General features: G+C 26.0%; 5 protein-coding genes across 7 annotated transcripts; 3 read left to right on the top strand and 2 right to left on the bottom strand.

Moving 5' to 3' along the window:
• Window positions 1-20: 20 nt before the first annotated feature.
• LOC127288727 (GTP-binding protein 10 homolog) lies at window positions 21-3,444 on the bottom strand. The gene is made up of 4 exons (XM_051316359.1): window positions 3,233-3,444; window positions 2,743-3,046; window positions 752-970; window positions 21-691 (listed from the first exon to the last, which is right to left on the bottom strand). Exons 1-4 carry the CDS (start codon window positions 3,287-3,289, stop codon window positions 84-86), a joined length of 1,188 nt encoding a protein of 395 aa, XP_051172316.1. The 5' UTR covers window positions 3,290-3,444; the 3' UTR covers window positions 21-83.
• Window positions 3,445-3,537: 93 nt separating this feature from the next.
• Window positions 3,538-6,520, top strand: LOC127288726 (ubiquitin carboxyl-terminal hydrolase 14). The gene is made up of 6 exons (XM_051316358.1): window positions 3,538-3,705; window positions 3,812-3,990; window positions 4,066-4,530; window positions 4,593-4,862; window positions 4,924-5,215; window positions 5,280-6,520. Exons 1-6 carry the CDS (start codon window positions 3,690-3,692, stop codon window positions 5,543-5,545), a joined length of 1,488 nt encoding a protein of 495 aa, XP_051172315.1. The 5' UTR covers window positions 3,538-3,689; the 3' UTR covers window positions 5,546-6,520.
• A 142-nt stretch (window positions 6,521-6,662) lies between these two features.
• On the top strand, window positions 6,663-13,567 carry LOC127288725 (tyrosine-protein kinase Src42A). 2 transcript variants are annotated; one of them, XM_051316356.1, is made up of 6 exons: window positions 6,663-7,502; window positions 8,053-8,174; window positions 8,317-8,480; window positions 10,599-10,926; window positions 11,195-11,530; window positions 11,617-13,567. In XM_051316356.1, exons 1-6 carry the CDS (start codon window positions 7,132-7,134, stop codon window positions 11,823-11,825), a joined length of 1,530 nt encoding a protein of 509 aa, XP_051172313.1. In that variant the 5' UTR covers window positions 6,663-7,131; the 3' UTR covers window positions 11,826-13,567. The 2 variants fall into 2 exon arrangements, with proteins under 2 accessions (XP_051172313.1, XP_051172314.1); XM_051316357.1 differs by having other exon boundaries at window positions 10,605-10,926.
• Window positions 13,568-13,925: 358 nt separating this feature from the next.
• LOC127288510 (ras-related protein Rab-23) lies at window positions 13,926-21,685 on the top strand. The gene is made up of 6 exons (XM_051315992.1): window positions 13,926-14,359; window positions 16,575-16,696; window positions 17,068-17,230; window positions 19,277-19,356; window positions 19,508-19,695; window positions 20,256-21,685. Exons 1-6 carry the CDS (start codon window positions 14,327-14,329, stop codon window positions 20,384-20,386), a joined length of 717 nt encoding a protein of 238 aa, XP_051171949.1. The 5' UTR covers window positions 13,926-14,326; the 3' UTR covers window positions 20,387-21,685.
• LOC127288511 (BAG family molecular chaperone regulator 2) lies at window positions 20,932-23,283 on the bottom strand. Of its 2 annotated transcripts, none has more exons than XM_051315995.1 (4): window positions 23,189-23,283; window positions 22,871-23,102; window positions 22,431-22,543; window positions 20,932-22,310 (listed from the first exon to the last, which is right to left on the bottom strand). In XM_051315995.1, the coding sequence occupies exons 2-4, from the start codon at window positions 23,076-23,078 to the stop codon at window positions 22,077-22,079; spliced, it is 555 nt and encodes a 184-aa protein (XP_051171952.1). In that variant the 5' UTR covers window positions 23,079-23,102; window positions 23,189-23,283; the 3' UTR covers window positions 20,932-22,076. The 2 variants fall into 2 exon arrangements, with proteins under 2 accessions (XP_051171952.1, XP_051171950.1); XM_051315993.1 differs by having other exon boundaries at window positions 23,180-23,270.
• Window positions 23,284-23,337: the final 54 nt, after the last annotated feature.

Genomic DNA, 23,337 nt, shown 5'->3' on the forward strand with positions numbered 1-23,337 from the left:
AATTAATAATTAAATATCAATAATTTTTTGTAAACATTTTAATAATTGAAATAAAAAATTATATTTACAGTATTTTTTTTTTTTTATACTAAAAGTGGAGCTATTTTTTTCGTATCCTTTTTCATTCGCTCAATTAATTGTAAAACTGGCTCAGCACCTATTTTATTAAATTCCTCAATGGACGTACATTTATCTAAAGTATTTCTTATTCTAAATTTAAGTAATTCTTTCTCGTCATACGTCATGTTTAACATTGTAACTTTATAAATGTCCAAGAACTTGACAACATTTTCGGGACGAATTTCTTCTGGAAATTCGTGAAGATATTTTTTTAAATCCTCTATCTTTGGAAGAAATGATTTTAAATTATCATTAGCGTCCGGTGTATCCATTTTATTAATAAGAAGCATTGCTGGCATATCAATTAAATCAGGTTTATAGAGTTCAATTTCCTTATTGAGTAATACAATTGTTTCGAGGCAATTTCGATAAATATGTTTTGGTGACAATTGAAATCCCTGAATATCAACGACAAATAATAACATTTTAGATCTTTCAATGTGTTTCAAAAATTTATAACCCATGCCAACATTTTGATGTGCTCCTTCTATTAATCCTGGCAAATCACCCACAGTTATTTTTCTCAGGTCTGTGAACTCCATTATTCCAATATTTGGCCTCACTGTGGTAACTGAAAGTAGAAATTATTTTTAAATTAAAAATAAATGAAAATTATTTTTAATTATCTTACATGGATATTCCGCGACTCTTGGAGAAGCTCGTGAGATTGCTTTTAAAAGTGTACTTTTTCCCGCATTTGGAAATCCAACAACAGCAATGTCTGATATTAATTTTAAATCTAAATTTATTGTACGCATCTGTCCTTTTCGTCCACAAAAATTTGTTTCTTTACAACCACCAAGACCTCCTTCTGCTATTTTTAATTGTGACATTGCTGTATTTACTTCTCCTGAAAATTTGAAGAATTTTATCCATTAAAATACATAGAATTAAAAAAATTATATAATAATAAAATGCTTGGTCTGTCCTTCTGTCCTAACTTGAAGTTGGCATTTCATTTTTGCCAAAGTTGTATAATTGTGTTTCCAAATTTCGGAATAAGTTTCTTTAAAATTCCAAATTCGAAAATTCAATTCACGAAGCTGAAGTACACAACGTTTACCAACGAAATTTTTTTTAAACTTGTATATTGATTCAAAAATTGTATACAAATACAAAAAATTTATGATGAGAAAAAATATGCGCCAGGAAATTTCGTACAAGATAGTAATTTGAAAAAAATTTATTTTTAAAAATTAATTTTTAAGGTACCAGGGGTCAACGAATACCTATTAAATATTAATTATAAAAACACAGGCCTCGAATCAACTTAGAGACACAAGAAGTCGTTTCAGTCGATTTATATTCCAAAAAAAAGTGGATTTGTTTTTTATTTTAACAAAAATATTTTACAGTTTTTTAAATAAAAATTTTTTTTTAATAATAATCCTTTTCGAAGCTTTAAAATTGAAATTTTTAGAAATATTTAAATTTCAAAAGATATTGTTAATTTTCAAACAATTATTAAATTTTACAGAACTAAAAATAATTTATCAAACAATTTTTGGAAAACATTTTTTAAATTTAATTTAATTTTCAAAGATTTAAAATTAAGATTTTTGAAATTAATTGAAACTTTAAGTGTTTTGTAATTAAAATTTTAGATGATTTCACTAAAAATTTATTAGAAAATGCGGACAAAATACAATAATTTGAAAATCATTTTTAATTGAAAAATGGTTTCAGATAGTTGAAATTTCAAAGAATATTATTAAAATAGTTAAAAATAATTAAATTTCCTTAGAGTTATAATTGAAATTATTAAATTTCAAACAAAAAAAAATTTCAATGGAAAATTTTAGAAATAATTAAATTTTAGATGCTTTTAAATTCAAATTATTGAAAATTCAATTAATTTTGAATTCAAATTTTTGAGAATAATTAAATTTTATTTGATTTTAAATTGAAAATTTTTGGGAAATAATTGAATTTTAATTAAAATTTTGAAAATAATTGAATATTAGTTGATTTTAAAATCACAATTTTAAGAAAATAATTGAATTTTAGTTTATTTTGAATTGAATACTTGGAAAATAATTGAATTTTAGTTTATTTTGAATTGAAATTTTTAAAAAATAATTCAATTTTATTGTGATATTTTTTTTAAAATTATAAACAATTGTTAAATTTCATAAAAATTTTAATTGGAAAATAATTTTGATATAATTGAATTTGTGATGTATTTCATTAAAATTATTAAAAATAATTAATTTAGTGAAGAATCATTTTAGTTCAAAATTTGTTAAATAATTGAATTGAAGAAGATCTGAAGAAGATCTACATTTTATACTAAAAAAATGTATTTTATTTACATTTTTTTTCAAATGTAAAAAAAAATGTCGCATTTTATTAAAATAAGTCGATAAAAATCGTATTTTTGAAAAAAGTCGGAAAAAGTCGTATAATCCGAGGCCTCTAAACATATAATTTTCATTATTACCATTTAATATGTAATAATATTCTAATAAATTAAATTATTATTGATAATATTAATCTTTAATTTCTTTAAAACAAACAATTAAATACTAAATTTAGCGCGCTTGCGAGCGTTTAATTTTGCTAGTTGAAATATAAAAGATAAATAAATTAAAATTTATTAATTAAAATAATAAATATATATACCAATTGTAATGCCGTTGTCGTCATAGGCAACAACTCCAGTTGGAACTTTAATAATTAAATCTTTTCCAACTGTTCCAATTAAACCGTGTGCAGAACTATTTGTTCCTGGTTCAGCTTGTAATTTTTTTGCATTTATTAATCTCTCAGTTGCTTTTAATGTATAATAATCGGATCCTTGTATGTAAACATGACCACCACGACCACCTTTGCCACCGTATTTTGGAAGTCCTGAACCTCCATGTCCAGCTTTTACAGTTATTCGAAGATGATCCACGAAACCTTTACGTAGAAAATTTCTCATAGGCTAAAGTAAAAAATTTATAAACATAAAAATTTGTTTATTTAATAGATATTCTCTATTTAGAATTTATTTAATATTCATTGTGTGAAAATAGAAAATTAAATTAAATAATAAAATAATTTTAATTTATTCAAGAAAATATTGTATTCTTTTTTAATTTAAAGCGAAAATAGTAAAAATTTGTCCTACCTTCTCTATAGATTCGATTTTTTTTGCATAAAACAGTCCTCGATTTATAAAAACCATTTTATATTTTAGTTTATGTTATTTACCATTTTGTAAAAAATTTTATTTACATTTATAGGTTATGTTTTGTTTCATATTGTTTTTTTTTATATATATTAATTTACACTTATTGTTTTTCCTGTAAAATTACACTGTTTATCGATTTCAATTATTTAACAATAATTTCTTTCTTTTTTTAAATATATAAAAAATTTTTTTTTGACAACGTGCGTGTCATCAATGTAAACGGAGTGATTTTTGAATCCAGTGGTGCGGGCGGCACAATCATCTGTTGTCGTAAAAGTAGTCTGACTTGCAACTTTATTTGGCAACTTTTATTTCACTTATATTGACAATTAAATTCAATTTTTTAATTATAATAAGTGTTTTCAATTTGTATTTGTAAAAAATAGTGAAAAAAATGCCACAATATTCAAGTAAGTATTAATAAACAAAAAATGTCATGCGTTTCTAACCTATAAGTGATATTTTTATTTTAAATAATAAAATATATATGTAATTCTGTAATTTTTTTAATTACAGTTAAAGTGAAATGGGGCAAGGAACTTTTTCCAAATGTAGAAGTTAATACTGACGAGGAACCAATGCTATTTAAAGCACAACTTTTTGCATTAACGGGTGTTCAACCAGAAAGGCAAAAAGTTATGCTTAAAGGAATGACGCTTAAGGACGAGGACTGGGGAATAATGAAATTGAAGGATGTAAGTTTTTATTTTATTAAAATATATATATATTTATTGTGGAGAATTAATTTTAAATTTTTTTTTTTTTTTTAGGGTGTTACTGTATTGATGATGGGCTCGAAAGAAGAGGATGTTCCAATGGAACCAACGGAGAAACCACTTTTTCTCGAGGATATGAATGAATCGGAATTGGCAACTGCATTAGATTTACCAGCAGGTTTAACTAATCTTGGTAATACGTGTTATTTAAATGCAACTGTTCAATGTTTAAAAACAGTACCCGAATTACGTGATGCATTAAAAAAATTTTCCGGTGGACTTGCACCAAGCAGTAATACATTTATTGTACCTGCTCAAAGTATTACAGCGTCACTTCGTGATTTATATGAGGGAATGGATAAAGGCGCTTCCTTGCCACCTGTTGTTTTAGTTCAAATGGTGCATTTGGCGTTTCCACGTTTTGCCGAGAAATCGGAACACGGTGGTTTTCAACAGCAAGACGCAAATGAATGTTGGACTGAAATTATACGAATGTTGAAAGAAAAATTACCACCAAAGGTAAATTGTAATTTTTGTAAATTAGAAAAGAATTTTTTTTTTATTAGTCATTTTTTTTTCAGGAATATCCAAATGAAATTGGCGATGGTGAGCAGAGAAGTAAACATTCTTCATTGATTGAACAATATTTTGGTGGGACATTTGATACGGAATTGAAATGCATCGAATCGGAGGAAGAGACACCATCTAAAGGAAAAGAGGATTTTTTGCAATTGAGCTGTTTTATTTCAACTGATGTTAAGTATATGCACTCTGGACTCAGGAATAAAATGCAGGAACAAATTACGAAACATTCATCAACATTAGGACGAGATGCAATATATACTAAAACGGTAATTAAAATTAAAAAAATTTTTTTATAAAAAGAAAATAAAATTGAAATTTTAATTTCAGTCGAAGATTAGCAGGCTGCCAGCGTATTTGACGATACAATTTGTTCGTTTTTATTATAAAGAAAAAGGAGCGATAAATGCAAAGATACTTAAGGATGTGAAATTTCCTCTTGAATTCGATGCTTTTGAATTATGTTCACCTGAATTGCAACAAAAACTTATTCCAGTTAGAGACAAATTCAAGGAACTCGAGGACAAACAAGTTGAGGAGGCGAGAAATTTAAAGGATAAACGAAATAAAGGCGACGAAAAGGAGGAGAAAACAAAACAAGAACCCTTCTGTTTTGAAAATGGTAAATAAAATAAAAAATAATTAATTATTTTCTAAATAAACTTATGTAATTTTTTTTTTTTCAGATCTTGGTTCGAATAACAGCGGTTATTATACATTACAAGCAGTTTTAACGCATCAAGGTCGTTCGAGTAGCAGTGGACATTATGTTGCCTGGGTACGTCAAAAAGGTGACACTTGGATAAAATGTGACGACGATAATGTCAGTATAATAACAAGTGAAGATGTTTTAAAATTAAGCGGCGGTGGTGATTGGCATTGCGCCTATGTACTACTCTATGGACCTCGTCTTCTTGAAATTCCAATTCCCGATGAAAATCCTACTGAATAACCATTTTTTTTTTCTCCTGTTTTATTTTTAATACTCGTTCTGGAGTTACAATTTATAACAATTTTTATATAATTAGGCTAGTTAAATTAATTAGAAGCGGAAAAAAATTTGAGAGACTGATCCAATAAAAAAAAAAAAATGATGGCAAAATAGTTACATTTTTCAATGTGCGACGAGCTTTAAATCTTAAATGAAAAATGTCAACTATTCCAATTATTCGTCAAATAATAAATAATATCTAATTATTCTGTGAATAATAATAAAAAAAAAAAAAAAGTTTATAAAAGTCTGAATTTTTGGAATTGTATAACATTTTATTTTAATGTTTTGAGAGTGTACTGGCGATTGTTTGAATGCTTTAATGTTAATTATAAATAAATAAGCGGAATTTATAACACGACGCGAATAAATAATTAACATGTTTGATAAAATTGATATAACAAGCCAAACTTGGAGTTTTTTTTTTCTAATCTCTGAAAGTTAATTTGAATTTTCCCGCTTTTGTACAGTGGTTTTAAAAATGGCCGTGTACTCCACGCCTTTTTTCCACGAATAAAACCGAACATTGCCGAAGACATTCCGTTTGATACCACCTTCAGGATGGGTGTTTTCACTTTGTACATCTTGTGAAATAATTGCGAAAAAACGCCTCGAAAACAATGTCTTGAATCTTTAAAGAAAAGTTTTAATGGTGCTTGTGATTTTCCCGTGTAATTCGCTTTTGATCTACTGTATTTAGTTTGACATTTTATTGTCTCCCTGTGTCGTTTGACGGATCGGTGTGTTGATTTCTGAAGGTACAATGGCGATTTCTTGCCTTCAACTAATTCATACGGAAAATTCATCAACAATCAAAAAAACATTTTCGCAATTTAAATGTGTGTGTTCCATTTAAAAATTTTTTATTTTAAATTACAATTTATTTTTTAAAAAGTTAAATTGGTGCTAATCACAAATAACAAAAAAAAAAGAAAATCCCAACAATCAGGAAGTGATTGTTAGAAAATTGTCTCCGGTACTTTGTTAAGTTCTTTTGCATCCTTATAGATATAAGGTAATTTATTATCGATTTTATTATTGTTAAACAATCAGATTAATATAAATCAAGTGTAATTGTTTCTCTATATCATCGAATTCAATGAAAGTTTCGTCCAAATCATTCAAGGATATTTATCTGCAGTCTGCTGCTTTCGCCAATTCGAAAGCGGATTTTGAATGTAGAATGATCACGCACGCGTATGTTCGATGACGTGAGAATTCGATCGTTTGAAGAGAACAAATTGTCGACGGTCAGTGCTCTCGAAACTAATAAACAAAATAAATTTAATTTTCAAGACTGACTCTAATTAATATATAATTTGTATTTTAAAAAAAAAAAAAAAAAAAGTGTTAACGACAAATATAAACGAGCTTTATCTATGACAAAGATTAACAATTTTATAAAGTTTTAATTATACATAAATTTTTAATTATATATTTTATGAAGAAATTCTTGACATGCGAATTTTAAAATTCGTTTAAAATAATATTTCTTTAGAAGAAGAAAGACTTGATTTTTTTAAAAATACGATAAAAAAGGAGGAAAAATGGGAAATTGCTTCAGTAATCAAACAGATGCAGAAAAGGAGAAGCCTGATAGGATAGGTAATCCTAGTATTGAAATGGCTGTGGCTTCACAAGCAAGTCCTGGGGGTGGTGTTCCTACACCTCCACCGGATCCAATTAGGCCAATGCCACAAATACCACATACTGATGTTCCATCGGCGAAAATATTTGTTGCTCTTTATGATTATGATGCACGCACTGATGAGGATCTTAGTTTTCGTAAAGGTGAACATTTGGAAATTTTAAATGACACACAGGGTGATTGGTGGCTTGCAAGAAGTAAGAGAACACGACAAGAGGGTTACATTCCCAGTAATTATGTTGCAAAACTGAAATCAATCGAAGCCGAGCCGTAAGTTTATTTTTATATATTAATTAAAATTTTATTTTTCAAAAAAATTAAAATTGAAATTCTACATTAAAAATTTATATTTTTTTTTTTACTTATTTTATTATTCTGTAATTTTGTAATGTAAAAATTCGTAAATCACGCAAGAAAAACAAAAAATTATAATGCAATATAAATTAATTTATATGAAATTAGTTTCTTCTTTTTTAATTGAATAATAAAACATTAAAAACTGAAAGCACAAGGCCGTCGACTCCAACCGACCTTATAAAACTTGTAGGTTTTCATTAAACGCAAATCACATTCACGATTTACCGTTCCTTCTATAACTCGTCTAATTTGCAATTTAAAAAAGTATCGTTCAGTAATGAAGATATTATTGACCTGTCGGAGAAATAAATGAAAACAAAATAGTGAAAAATAAAATAATTTGGAGATTAATATAAATAAAAATAATTATATATTTTTATATTTTGTTTTAATTTTTCAATTTTTATTTTTCTAAAAATAGTGATGAATAGAAAAATAATAAAATTGTAATTTTTTTTTTTAGATGGTACTTCAGAAAAATTAAAAGAATCGAAGCTGAGAAGAAACTTCTTTTGCCTGAGAATGCTCATGGAGCTTTTCTAATTCGAGATTCTGAAAGTCGACACAATGACTATTCACTTTCAGGTAATTCATTTTGAAAATTAAATCTATAAATTATTTATTATATTCATATTCTATATTTTTATTTTCAATAATATTAACATTAGAGAATTTATTTTTTATTTTACAAAGGCATTTTGCAAATTTATATATTTATTTTTTAAAGTGAGAGACGGAGACACTGTGAAACATTATCGTATAAGGCAACTGGACGAGGGTGGCTTCTTCATTGCAAGGCGAACAACATTCAGGAATCTTCAGGATCTTGTCGAACATTACAGTAAAGATGCTGATGGACTTTGTGTTAATTTATGCAAACCATGTGTACAGGTAAGCGTGTTAATTTTCTAAGAGCTATTCTATTATAATTATTTATATACATATATTGTCTGAATGGAGTTTAGACAGCTCGTTGCATGTCGAAGATTCGAATACTTGTTGAAAACAATAAAAAAAACCTGACTTGCTGCTTTTAGAGATACAAATTTTTAACAAAGGATTTGATAATCCTTTGATGTAGTAAAAACGACTAATTGCATGATACAATTATTGTCGTAATTTTAGAATATTTTTTCACAAAATGAATTTCTAATTAGAAAATTTTGCACTGTTTAAACTCCAAGTTGGACCTTACAATGATTTTTACAACTAATTAACATCTTTTTAATATCAAAGGACAAAAAAGTGGTTTGTTGAAAATTAATTTCAGTTTCAAATATCTATTATTTTAAATAATAATTTATTATTGAATTAATTTTAATTATTTAGTTATTATTAATCGATGAACAAAAGAATTGGCGTTTCTTTTTTAATTTAATTAAGAGATTAAAAATAATAATTTTTTTTGCAAGGTTTGTTATTTGAAATAGATTTTGTTATTTCTGTTTTTGCTTACCCCAACTCCCGCTGGATTTTCTTGGTAAATTTAATGTCCCAATAATCACTTAACGTCACTTAACATACGCGATTTGTCATCTTATCAAATCTTCATATACCAGCACAAGCCTGTTTTATATGGGATTTTATTTCACAAACATATAGTTCCATATTTAGAAATTAGAATTTGCATTTCATGTATATTTTAGATTCACCATTTTTTTTATTTTGATAAATCTTTTTAATGTGAAAAAATTCACAATGAATTTACAACATCGATAAGAGAATATAATTAAGATGAAAAATAAATTTTGTGATTATTTATATTTTTCAAATTCTTCAACAAAGATAATTTTATTTTTATTATAATTTGTCGCGATACTTGTCTATATATTTATTTATAAAATATTTTATCGCATGTGTTAAAAATTCTCAAATTCAATACTTATTGCAAGCGCGTGATATTTTATGAGAGTTTTTATATATGGTTAAATGCTAAATCAATACCACAGACTGGTGTAAGATGACTGAAAGAATTTGTGAAGATTCGAATTCAGTAAGGGGGAAAAAAAATGCTGTATAAAAATTTCCAATTGTATTAAATAATAATTATAATATTATGGCGTAAATGTTAAATTTTTTTTTTTGGAAAAAAATTTTTAATTAAATTTAATATTTTATTAAGTTCTTAATAACATTTTTTTTAAACACTTTAGTTGCAGTCTTGCTTAACAAAATGCTATTTCACTTATTGTTAGTTATGTACAGAGAGTTTCCTGTTGTAATTAACAGACCAAGTTTTAGTTGTAATTAGTTTTCTTTTAATGATTAATTACGTGCAACTTTGGAAATTTCTCTCTATGTCAGGAAACTTTTCTGTGAAGCATGACAAATGAAGCAAACTTAAAATAGATTTACTAAAAATTTATAAAGAAATTTTTTTACAGAATTATTTTTTATTTAAATTTTAGGTTAAAATTTTAAATTGAATATATTTTTTTTTGTTTTTATCACGGCGAAAAAAATTTTCCCATTTGCTAGGAAAATAATAAATTTAACGCTTTTTAATATTGAATATTTAATGAGACATTATTTTAAAAAAATTCTGTTTTATTTAGTTGTATTAATTTGAATCGTAAGGAAGATTTTTAACATTTTACGTTTGAGAACTTTCATTTCATTTTCATAATCATGATACTTTCACAGCTAAATATTATTCATTTGCTTTAACTTTCAACCGATGTATGCGAGTAATTATTTTATAAATGGTTCTCGCTAAAAAAAAAAAAAAAACTAATTGGCGTCCAAATATTTACATTGAAGCCTAAAATATTTTTTTTAGCTTTTTTTCTTAATAAAAAAAAAATTAATTTTTTTCGAAAATTATTTTAATTCTCAATGTAATTAAAAAATTAATTAATTAAAATATTTATATTAAATTAAATTTTTTTAAAATTAGGTGAGTACTGCTTGAAAAATAATTTCTCGTACGAGTATTGTATCAAAAAAAAAAAACTTCAAACAAATTTTTTTTAACAAATAAAAATTGTAAATGATTTTGTTTTTATATAGGTTGAGAAACCCGTAACCGAGGGACTTAGTCATCGAACTAGGGATCAATGGGAAATTGATAAGACAACATTGAAATTTGTTCGCAAATTGGGTCAAGGTCAATTTGGAGAAGTATGGGAGGGTCTTTGGAATAATACAACTTCAGTGGCAATTAAAACACTAAAACCAGGAACAATGGATCCAAAAGATTTCTTAGCTGAAGCGCAAATAATGAAAAAACTCAGGCACGATAAGTTAATTCAACTTTATGCCGTTTGCACGATGGAAGAGCCAATTTACATAATCACTGAACTTATGAGAAATGGAAGTCTTCTCGAATATTTGCAAGGTAAAATTTAAATTCAATTCTTTTATAATTTTAAAATATTTTGATTTTGAATATTTTATAGTAAAATTCAGGAAAATTTGTTTTAATTCAATTATGAAATATTTGAAATAAATTTTCTTTTTGTAATATTCTTATTAGGGAATTAATGTAATGAATTTAATATTAGTTATTTAAAGTAAAATATTTATTAATTAAAATAAAAAACAGCTTTTTTTGCGCTTTAAAGTTGATTCGAGGCTTATATATTTTTTTTGAAATTAAATTTCAGGAAAAGGAAGAGGTTTAAATCTTCAACAATTGATTGATATGTCGGCTCAAATCGCAGCTGGAATGGCGTATTTAGAGTCGCAAAATTATATTCATCGTGATTTGGCCGCTCGTAATGTTCTCGTAGCTGATGGTAATGTTGTTAAAATAGCAGATTTTGGTCTCGCTAGGCTGATAAAGGAAGATGAATACGAGGCAAGAATAGGAGCAAGATTTCCAATTAAATGGACTGCACCTGAAGCTGCAAATTACAGCAAATTTAGTATTAAATCAGATGTATGGTCATTTGGAATTCTTCTCACAGAGCTGGTCACTTACGGAAGAATTCCTTATCCTGGTAAGTTAAAATAAAATTTAAATATTAAAAAAATTTTGTAATTTTATAGATTTTCGGTTATGAAAAATATTTTTTTTTTTGCGCAGGTATGACAAACGCTGAAGTTTTGCATCAAGTTGAGCACGGTTATAGAATGCCGTGCCCACCAAATTGTCCCGCGGCATTGTATGATATTATGTTGGAATGTTGGAATAAAGATCCAATGAAGAGGCCAACATTTGAGACACTCCAGTGGAAATTGGAAGATTTTTTCACTATGGAAGGCTCGGAATATAAAGAAGCATCGGCTTACTGAGTAATGTTGCCTGGTGAAATTAAAATGTTCACAAGTTTACCTGTTTACAATTCGTACAGACGGTCTACGAAATCAAGTTGGAGAAAATCTTTTGCACGTCCGGCAAGGGATTATCAGGTCTATAGAAATTTAACAGAAAAAAAAACTCGACATTTTTATTAAAAAATAACAAGATGAAGTTTGTGATATCCAAGAAGTACTGTTTTCAGTTTGTAAAGAAGATAATCTGAGAGATGTAGTACAACAGTACTGTTTATTTTTTTATCGTCGTAACAATTTTTAATTTTTTTTTTTTTTTTATTTTCGTTTTTTCACAATTATGGCTGCCATACATAAGATTCTAGAAGTGTCTAGGATAATTTTTTTTTTTTTTTTAACGCCTTAGGTGTCTATTGATTTTAGCGAAACGGTTGGTTTTAAAAATTGAATTTTTCATTAAGGGACAAATACAAATACGTTATGAAGAGAAAAAGGTGACGAAAATTCCAAGTAGATGATTCGCGAAGGAAAATTAATTTTTACTGACGTGAATTTGAAAAAAAAATTCCTACAAAACGATAAGAACAGTCGTTATAAGTTAGTGGCGAGGGGGTTTATAGTAAATAAAAAAATTCCATTACTATAACTCTTGAAAGTTTGTAAGCAATTTTTTGCTTACAGAAGCGTCGGCATCAATTATCATCAACGATATATTTAGTCTTTATTGCTTTTTGTTACTAATAATCTTAAAACTGGAATTTTTTTTTTTATATTTAAAACTAAAGTATTTAATTACACGTTAAAAAGACACAATTTGGAAATAATTTAATTATTTTCGATACATTTTGTATAAAATATTTTCCCCGGTTTAAAAAAAAAAAAAATATCGAGATGATGACAAAGACAAAATTTTTTTTTTTAATTTAAATGGAACCAAATCGCAGTGTACAGTAGCGAATTATTCTAAAGTAAGCGCACATAGATTTAGTCACTTTTTTTCTTTTTTTTTTCAATGACAAATACGTATCATCAGAGTATGATAAGTTGTTAATTTTGACCAATCTTATTATTAATCTTTTACAAAAAAAAATTCGGTCTAGTGCATATTACTAACGTTTAATTATTAGTATAACCGATTAACAGTAACGAAATTTATTCAAAAAAAAAAAAAATCGTTCTGTTGTCACTACTCACCACTAGTTATTTTATGCAAATCACTCTAATTTTTTGCTTTCGTTTCAAATTCATTGAAAAAAAAAATCATATTTCTTAACAATTTATAACTTACAAGTTTTTTAAGCTTTTATCTCCCTTTTTTTTCTTTTTTCGAAAAAAATGGGAATTTTTTTAATACATTTTCTGATAATTTTTTTTTCAAAACTCCTATTTTTCGATTATATTATGGTAATTACAATTTTAATTAGTTTTAGTAATTATGAATTGTACAATTATTTTATATTTTATACATATCGAGTAATTTTAGAAAATAATATACTTATTTTCGTTTCTTCCATTTACAATTCTTTTTTTTTTATACCTGTGCTTTATAAATAAATGTGTATTTACATGCGCACACGTAAACTACATTAAGTAGTTAAAATATAAACGATCAAGAAAAATGTTTTTTTAAGTCAATTTAAAAAAAAAAATTGTATCATTTATGCCGTTAACTGATCTTAACCGATAATTGATTTTGTTATGTCAATACCGTCGTCGACTTTTATTACTGTATTAATAATAAACAAAAATATGGTTTATTAGAACAGTTGTTTTTGTATTAAACATTATCTATTTTTTATTATTTGCGACTTGATATTCAAAAACAATTTTTAAAATATCCCGCCGTTTTTTAATTTAAATTTTACCAAATGAGGTTATGTTTAATAATTTTTGTTTGTGATAATTTTAATATTATTATTTCTTTTACATTAACATCGATTTTTAATATTTTAAATCATTTCTTAAATATGTGCTTTGAATTTGATTTAAAACATTAACATTTTTTAAATTTAAATATTCCAGCAGTGCTAGTAATAATTTTAGCGCTTTTTGAAATGTCCCTAGTGATCTTTAGGAAAAATTTACTAGGTTCCCCAGGTAAATACCTGGCGGCAGGTCGCAGGTGTTCGTTTTTAAGACGTTTCTGCAGGTTGAGGAGTAATTTTCTGTTTCGTGTTTCAGTCGGCCAGTGGCGCGTATCAGTGTGTGTTTGTTCTGTAACGCGTTTTTTCATTGTGAATTGTTTCTTTTTTTTCTGACTGCAAATTAACCGCTTCTTTATTTTAAAAGAAAAAAAAACTCAGGATTATATATTATATATTTGAACAAGTAAAGAAGGCCAAATGGCCATGGGCCGTGCCGAAGAAAAACATGCCGGCTCAAAACACCGGGAAAGGTGATATACTTCTTGCCGGAAAGCCTTGATTAAAGTTTATGGCATAAGTTTTCCATTCGAGGAGTCGCAGGAGCGGCTGAAAGAAATTCTAGTGGGATATTATTATGCTAATCGCGGTGTGGTCAGAATGCGAGAGGAAGAGCTCGAGATTTCCCTCAAGGTAACTCATCTTTTATATTGTAGATTATTATTATTATACTTGTAGTTCATTTTGTTTTTTATCTTAATATGGTTTTTTTTTTAAATTAGTTTTACAAAAGAAAAATGTTTTAGCCTAGTGATTATAAAATATGTTCTATTTTAAAAATTTTTGATAAAAAAAAAATATTTTAATAAGAAATTGGTTTTTTTTATAAATAAATTTTTTGCATTCGAAATTTTTAAGGTTAAAATTGTTTTTTTTACATTATTAATTTTATTGTTGATATATTTTTTCTGTATTTACATATATTAAGTAAATTGAAAAAATTCAAGTTATATACGATTTGCGATATATTCGTTGATTATAATTAAATGAGTTTTTAATTGATTAATTCAGTTTAAGTAATTTATCAGTTAAAATTTATCTTTTTTTTTTTTATTACACTCATAAAATTCTAATTTTTATAACTTCTTTCAAAACGAACTTTTGTAAATAATTTTTAATTTAAAGAATAAATTTAATTTGAAATTAAAAAAATGTGTCAGTGGTACTAATAAAATTGAGAGAAACGACTTTCGCCTAAAATAAGAAAAAAATAAATGATTCTATTAAAAAGTGTAAACAGCTTCTTCTCTAGGCAGAAAATTATAATGAAGCTCCATATAATTATAAAGACTGGTTGTCGTTCCTGTTTTGAAAGAAGTGTTGTTTAATCATTGATATTTTACTCATATAAATTTACAGAAAAAAAAAATTGACTGATCATGTTATAGTGGGTAAATAAATCTGTTTTGATAATAATCGTGTCTCGCCTTCTGTTGAGATCACGTTTAACGGTACTCATGTACATACATGTAATATGATGTCCTAGGTATGCGAGAACTGCAAGCGTTAACTTTTACTCTACCTTTTGCTTGCACTTCGCTATAAAGTTAAACGACCGTCGATGAACATCTTTTCTCCATAAATTCTTGGGAAAATACGCGAACTTTCAATCGTAAATCATTTTATTTTACGTGAAATAAAAATAATAATAATATTTTTTTTTCTATTGAACAAATTTGATAAAACTATTTTTTTTATTGATTTTTATTAAGAATTAATTTAATTAATGAATTTTAAATTAAAAAATTTTGATTTAAATATTTTGCTAATGAAGAAAATTGATAAAAAGATAAAATCGATTTCTTCCAAATTTGCTGTCGAACTAACGGTGCACTTGTCATGAGAAGTGCGAGACTTATAATGCAAGTTCCGTTCTGCAAAAAAAAAAAAAAAAAAAAAGAAACCGGTTTTTTAAATACCGTCGAAAATATTGAACCAAATACACAATTCATTCGTGTCTTTGAATAAATACAGGAAACGGAGTAAAAGCCAGGTGAATACACCTGTCCTCAGAACTGCTTTCATTCACGACTTAATTTGCACCTTGCACATAAATGTTATCACTTTGGAAAATTTCCTTTTATTTTTTTTTTTGCATAAAAGGTTTTGATTTTATATTTTAAATATTTTAAGCTTTGAAAAAAAAGTGAATTTTTTATTTAGAATTAATAAGGAAATTTTTTAATTTCTGTAAATAAAAATTAAATTTTTAAATAATCATATTTTGAAGAGAAAATATTTTCAGTAGCGTTATTATTTTTTTTTTTATTATTGTATTAAATTTTTTTAGGATCAGGTAGAAATTTAGAAATATTTACCGTTTATTTTGAATGAATGTGTATAGAAATTAGTCTTATCGTGAATATTTATCAATTATTATAGAAATAATTTTCTAGTAAATATTGAAATTGAAAAAAAAAAATTCTAGCTATTTATTTTTTATATATATTTATGTTACAATTTATGTATTGATTATTATAAGAAAAAGTAGGCGAACGCGTTCTTAAACCTATTTTATACCAGAAAAGTTTTATTACTTTTGTATTTTATTGACTGATATTAACGGTCGTTAATCATCAATTAGTGGTCGTTATTCACCGCATTTGTTAGATTGTCAGAAATTATACATTAGAGTAATTTTCTATAATTACAGTATACATTAAAATCCATTCATATATATAAATAGAAAAAAAAAAATTTATTTTTTCTGTCAACACTTTTTTTTTATATCAAGACGAATTTTATGATTTTATCTATATTAGGTATTTATAATTTTAGTTTTAAATTTTATTTATTTATTTGCTTTAGTTGAATTTATTGAAATTAATTAAAAATTTTTCTCTTGTAGGTGGTAATAGTGGGCAATGGTGCTGTGGGAAAATCCTCCATGATCCAAAGATTTTGCAAAGGAACTTATACGAGGGACTACAAGAAAACAATAGGAGTCGACTTCCTCGAAAGGGAGATTGAGTAAATTTTATTTTTAAAAGCTTTATTCAAATTTCATTCTTTTTTTTTACTCATTTTTTCAGAAATTTTTATTAAAAAATTGATTTTTTTTGTTAATTTGCTTATATTTTGTAATTATTTCTTTATTATTGTTATTAAAACTTTATTTCCGTAAAGAAATTCTCGACGAGGTCGCACGATTTCTTAATTGAAGATATTTTTTTTGTTATTGTTACCTTGAAAGGAAAATAATTTGTTCTATTTTTTGTTTTTAATGACAAAATTATTAATATTTTTTTCTGAATTAAAATGTCTAATAAAAAAATAGGTTTATTTATTTATTTATTTATTTTTTTTATTGGATTGTGAGAATTTTTTTCTTTATTTTTCAGGGTTGATGGCGAGGACGTTCGATTGATGCTCTGGGACACTGCAGGTCAAGAAGAATTCGATGCAATTACGGCCGCCTATTACCGAGGAGCTCACGCTTGTGTTCTGGCTTATTCAGTCACTGACAGAGATTCTTTCGATGCCATTCCCTCATGGAAGTTGAAGGTAAATGCTCCAGAAACACAAAAATTACAACTTCCTTCAATGGTTCGATTCCCCTTCGAATTCTGATTTTTTTTCGTTCATTCGAATTATTTTCATTAAATTTTCTATAAAAAAAATTATTTTAGATATTTTTAAATTAGGAATTTTTTATTTAATTAAATTTCTGAATAGAAATAATAGTTAACATTTAAAAATGATAATTAGTTTCTTTCTTTTGTTGTAATTTAGTTTATTTTATTCACAAAAGGAAAAATTACAATTTTATAATTGAAAAAGATTGTCTTTTATATATGAAAAGCTAGAACAAGTTTCTCGTAACCCGGTCGCGAAGTTCCTTGTGTGGAAAGTCGTTAAATCGTTTTTTGTTGTTAGTCTGAAAAGGCGGAGGAGAAATGAGAGAGTGAAAAGATTCAAGGTATCTACTTATTTGTGACGAACGTATGTATTTGTGAAGAGGAAGAGCACTGCTCGAGAGTGTGTCTCAACAAGATATACGTGATTGTACATTTTATAGGACTGTTGACTCTTCAAAACTCTCTTCACTATATACTTACTAACATGAATTGCAATTTGTGAATTTTAAATTAGATTCAATTAACCAAAAGCAAATAAGTTGATTACCATTTTTATTTCTAATTTTTTATCATTTTTGCTTCCTCGTGGAGGAAGCTATGTAGTCCTTTCGTTTATAAAATTTTTAAAAATGGTGAAAACAAATTTTCCTCTATATAGAAACATGTTATATGAGATCCTGATCAATTGTCCGGATGTATGTATGTGTGTGTGTATGTGTGTGTGTGTGTGTGTGTGTGTATGTGTGTGTGGATAGTTTTTGTGAACACGATATCTTTAACAGGTTTTAATGGATTTGCGTAAAATTTGGTAGGCTTATTTAACACATTAATCTCTCAAAAATGACGAGAGGATTTTTAAAAATACCCCAAAAAAAAAATTTTATCGTCTTTTTTCCAAAAATTTTTTTTTAATTGAAAAAATTTTTGAATCGAAAAATTTAAGGTAATATATAATATAATCGTCTTCTTTATGTCAAGATGAATCGATTGATATATATAAAATATAGATTTGATTGAAATTTAAAGAATTAATGAAAGTTAAAAAATCAAAAATTCTCATTTTAGCTAAAAAATGATGTGTTTATTTAAATTCATGTTTATATATGAAATAATTTTATTTCCTGCATTGAAACGAATTGGTTGGTATATATAAAGTATAGATTTGATTGAAAATTTGAGAATTAATAAAAATTGAAAAATCGAAAATTCATATTTTAGATAAAAAATTTTGTGTTTTTTTAAAATTCAAGTTGATGAATAAAATAATTGTATTCCTTGCATTAAAACGAATCGATTCGTATATATAAAGTTTATGTTATACTCAAAATTAATTAAAATTTTCTTTATTTTTCAAAAAATTTAATTAATTTAAAACATTTTTAACTCGAAATTTTTTAAATCAATCAATTGAATTGGACAAATTCATTGCTTCCTTCACGAGGAAGCGAATTTTTTGCTTCACATAATGAGGAAGCATAATGTTTATGAAATAAACATAAAGGACCCCCTTCTTGTTTTAAATGTTTATTTATTTATTTATTTATTTATAGATATTTTTAATAATTTTTTACAAAATAGTTTTGATATTTTTTCTCCCCTCGAGATATATTTAAAAATCAAATAAAAATTTCCAAGTCAAAAGTATGTAAATTTTTATAATATTAAAAGCCTTCGAGACAAAATTTAAATTTCAAATTTTTTGAATCTTAAATAGATCTCATATAATGACAAAAAATTAGTTTTTTTTTTGATAGGAAAAATAGTTTTTGGTCCTTACACGTGGCAAAAAAAAAAAGAATAGAAAGAAATAAATTAAGTCTTGGAAAATTCAACTTTTTATTCGAGGTTGAATCTTTCGAGAAATGTAAAGTGTTAATTTTCAACTATGAATATTTATGAAAAATATTAACCGACGAAGAATGTAGGTCAAATTAGTTGATGAAACAAACAATTTTATTTTGCCTTTTTACAGGTTGAGAATGAATGTGGTGAAATACCAACGGTTCTAGTGCAAAATAAAATGGACCTCGTCGATCAATGTGTTGTCGATCCGTAAGTTTTTTTTTTTTTCTGTTGTATTTTATTTTTATCACAAATTGATTGAAAAATATTCGATATTTTTCTTGATAAATGTACAAGATAAAAAAAAGGGTAATAGAAAAAGTAAATACAATAAAAAAAAATGTTTCGATTATTTTTTTAGAGATGAAGCAGAAAGACTTAGTCGAGCTTTAGGTTGCAAACTTTTGAGAACGTCTGTTAAAGAAGATGTTGGAGTAATGAATGTCTTTAGACATTTGGCAACACGTTGTCTTTTAGAAATGCGTCGCAATGAGGACGAAGATGATCTTAGGATGTATTCTTCAGAGCCAAGAACACCTTCAGTTATAAGTAATTTTTTCTATTTAATTTTTTTTTGAATTTCTTATTAGTTTTTTTTTTTTGACAAATATTTAAAATTTGATTCAAAGTGAAATTGAAAGGAAAAGTTATGAATTTCTTTATAAAAAGTGAAAACTAGTTTAATTGAGGTTTATCCAATGACCATAAAGTTAACACGCATATTTTTCAAAGAACTAATTATTGTGACTCTATGTGAGAAACTTTTACAGCACATGCATATACGTAAATTATATGATTCACTAAAGATCGATATAATTTTCCATTGTGGTCACGCGATCCCTCAACGATGTATTGGTGTTTCACTTGGTCACTTGATCATTTATATCTCGAAACTCTTGTCTCGAGTTCTAATAATCTCAACTGAAATCAATTTTATTTTTCGAGACGTTAACAACCTCATGAAATCGAGGTCATCGCGATTGTTAATAGCTTTTTCCCAAAATAGAAGTAGAATAATTTAGTGATTTAATTAAACTCTTTCTTTTAAAAAAAAAATTACTTTTTTAAAATTTATATTTATTAATTAATTAACCTTTTTTTTATTTTAGGTGCCTTTAGTCCAAATGGTTCGACAGGAGGACGCATTAGTAATGGAACAATCGTATTACGACCAAGTGGCAAAAAAATTCGTAATCACAAGAAAAAACATTTCGTCAAAACTTCCTGTCGACTGTTTTAATTTACAATATTTTTTTAAACATTGAAGTAAAAAAGAAAAGAAGAATGAGAAAAAAAACAATCTGTTGTATTGCAATGGATTTAAAAAAAAGAAAAAAAAATTAGGTAATATATTTTAATAATTTACACAAGGGTGCCTTTCTTCTCCAAAGCAAACAGGTGCGATGAAAAATTTTTTTTTTTTCATATTTTTATGTAATTATATATTGCTCATTGTAAGTCTTCTCACAAAGAGTCACTTGTAAATATGTAAACAAATATTCCCTTAGATTTTATTTTTGTCCAATTTTTTTCTTTCCAAGTTATTTTTTTATTTAAAAAATTTTTTTTTAAACGCGAAATAAAAATTTCGCAAAAGTTTGCATTTTTAATATTTGAGTGTTCGTGTTATAATTAAAATGCTAAACAAAAAATTGTATGAATCTTTGCCCGAGTGTAAAAAAAAAAATATTTATAAAAAATGAAGTGTGAGTAATAATAATTAACCAAATATCGTTAATGAAAATTAATTTATAAGGTACTTAAGTAATTTATTTCAATAAAGGCTACAAATTTTATAATTGAACTTTTATTATCACAGAAATGACAATAGAAGTTATTTTTGTAATTTGTACATTAAACTTGTTAATAATCAAAGCTGAGAATATAATTTTTTTTTCTAATTACAAAAAAATGTATTTACTAAAGGAAAATTCTGTATATAACAGATTTACAATATTACAATAACGCCGTTTTCAAGTCAGTATTTTTTTTTTTTTTAATCTTGGAAAATTGATTTTATTTTTATTTACACAATTAAATAATTTAGAGAAAGTATTAAAAAAAATATTTATATAAAAATGCAATACTGAAAATTATTGGTAAATTGACTTGAAAATGACTTTACAGTAAATAAGTCATCGATTTTACTTATATTTTGTTTCTGGAAAGTATTCGAAGACGGTCAAATTTTCACGATTGAAACTATATTATAATAATTATTATTATTGTTGTTTTTTCTATTTTAATGCTAAATCATTTTTTTTTTAATCGTAAGAAGCAATGAAAGAATTGATAACTTACACGAGAGCTGATACGAATTTTAAAAAGCAGAACAAAATTTTTATAAAAGCTACAAGCCATGAAAATCCCAGACCGTCCTGCAGTCTTATAGCCTACCTAAATAAAAAAAAAAAATCGAAAAAAAATACGTCGACTAGATTTTTAAATTCTCTCAATAATCTATAATTTTAATTACAATTTTGAATTTTTCCCCCTTTATATATAAAGACATTAAAATTTTCATTTTAAAATAATTTACGATTCATTTATATAAAAAAAAAAGTCCCATCACACAATCCTTATCCGCTCATTCGATTTGCAAGTTACTTATTCTTTCTTTTCTCACGAGAAAGTGTTTTTTAGAAACAAAAAAATTGTTTCACATTAATTTTCCAAATCACCGAGAAAAAAAGAAGCGAATTATATAAATTTACTTAGTTTTTTTTAAATGCAATTTGATTTCTTCCAAAAAAAGAGAAGAATTTTAACAAAATAAAAAAAAAAAACTATCAATTTAAGGATGCAGCGTTTTTTCTTTTCTAAGATTTTTCCTCATCAAATTCCTTCAAGCGTTCATTAATCACATTTTGAATGTAGAAAAATCATAGTTATGAATGTATATAAGTGGAATTATTCGAAAAAAAGGTAATTTAAGGAAGTTCTATTGTTTGGACTTTGTCAATATAATCAAGTAAACCTTGCAATCGTTTTTTCACTCTCTTTTGATCGTCCATGGTGCATCCTAATATGGCCGTTTCAAACATTTTATCAGAATGACCTATACCCTGAGAAGAGCAGGCGTTCATAAAAGAAGCACATCTCAATCTAGTTGCACTTGGATCGTCTCGTAAATTGACAATTAATTTGTCAATTAAGCCATTAACCTGAACAATACAAATAATTAGACTTTTAAAAATTTTGTTTTTCTCCTTTTTCGAAAATAATTTAAAAATATTCAATTTTTTTTAATCTTTCAATAAATTATTTAAAATTTATTTTATTACTTGATGTAAGGCCTCCTGCTGAATATGATCGCGTTGAACCTTAACAAGCACATCAACAGTCAAACATCTCATGGATAATCTCTCAGCATATCTCAAAACATCATCTTTGTCCGCTAATAGAGATAAACCAATTAGATATTTTATTAGTATGTGAATCAGATTTGCCATACCCTTCTAAGAAACGCAATTATCGTTTTAAAAAAATAAACTCGAAAAATTTTCAAAAAAAATAAATATTAAATAATAATGACATGGCAAAAATTATCATTACTTTTCTATTTATTCGCCTTTCATTGATATTAATCAAAAATAATGAAAATAACAGTAAAAAGAAGAAAAAAAATAATAATAAACATTTGGAAAGAAAGTTCGGGAAATTTCGAAACTTCTAGGTCAATCGAGCGACTTAAGGCAAAGAAAACAAAGCATTTTTCACTTACAATCTTCTAAAGAAATAAGTACTTCATTGTTGCGAAGAGTGTCAAGGGTTGTCAATAATGAATCCTTTTCTTCTTCCAATCTAGAGGCATCCTTTCGTAATTTTTCTACGTGCATTTCAATTTGATCTAAAATGGAGACTAACCTATCTTTCGGTTTGCCACCAAAGTCATCGGCACTTTCCATTATATGTGGTAAAGGATGTTCCATAATTGGTGAAAATTAATTAACACCCTTTTAAAACAAAAATGAGAGTCTTTAAAACTTTTTTTTTTAAATTTTCTTAAAAAAAAATTTACAAAATATACAACCGCTCTCACGTGAATTGCGAATAATCTGGAATAATCAAATTTTATCCATTGAACACCAAATATGAACAATACCTGACAGGGTTGAACATTTATTTGTGATAAGAACGTAAAAGTACGTAAATTACCTGATTGTTTTTACATATTTTACCTATATTAAC

Source organism: Leptopilina boulardi, unplaced genomic scaffold (genome assembly GCF_019393585.1).
Source record: "Leptopilina boulardi isolate dan_hultmark-lab unplaced genomic scaffold, ZJU_Lbou_2.1 LbouV2_392, whole genome shotgun sequence".
Lineage (NCBI taxonomy): Eukaryota > Metazoa > Arthropoda > Insecta > Hymenoptera > Figitidae > Leptopilina > Leptopilina boulardi.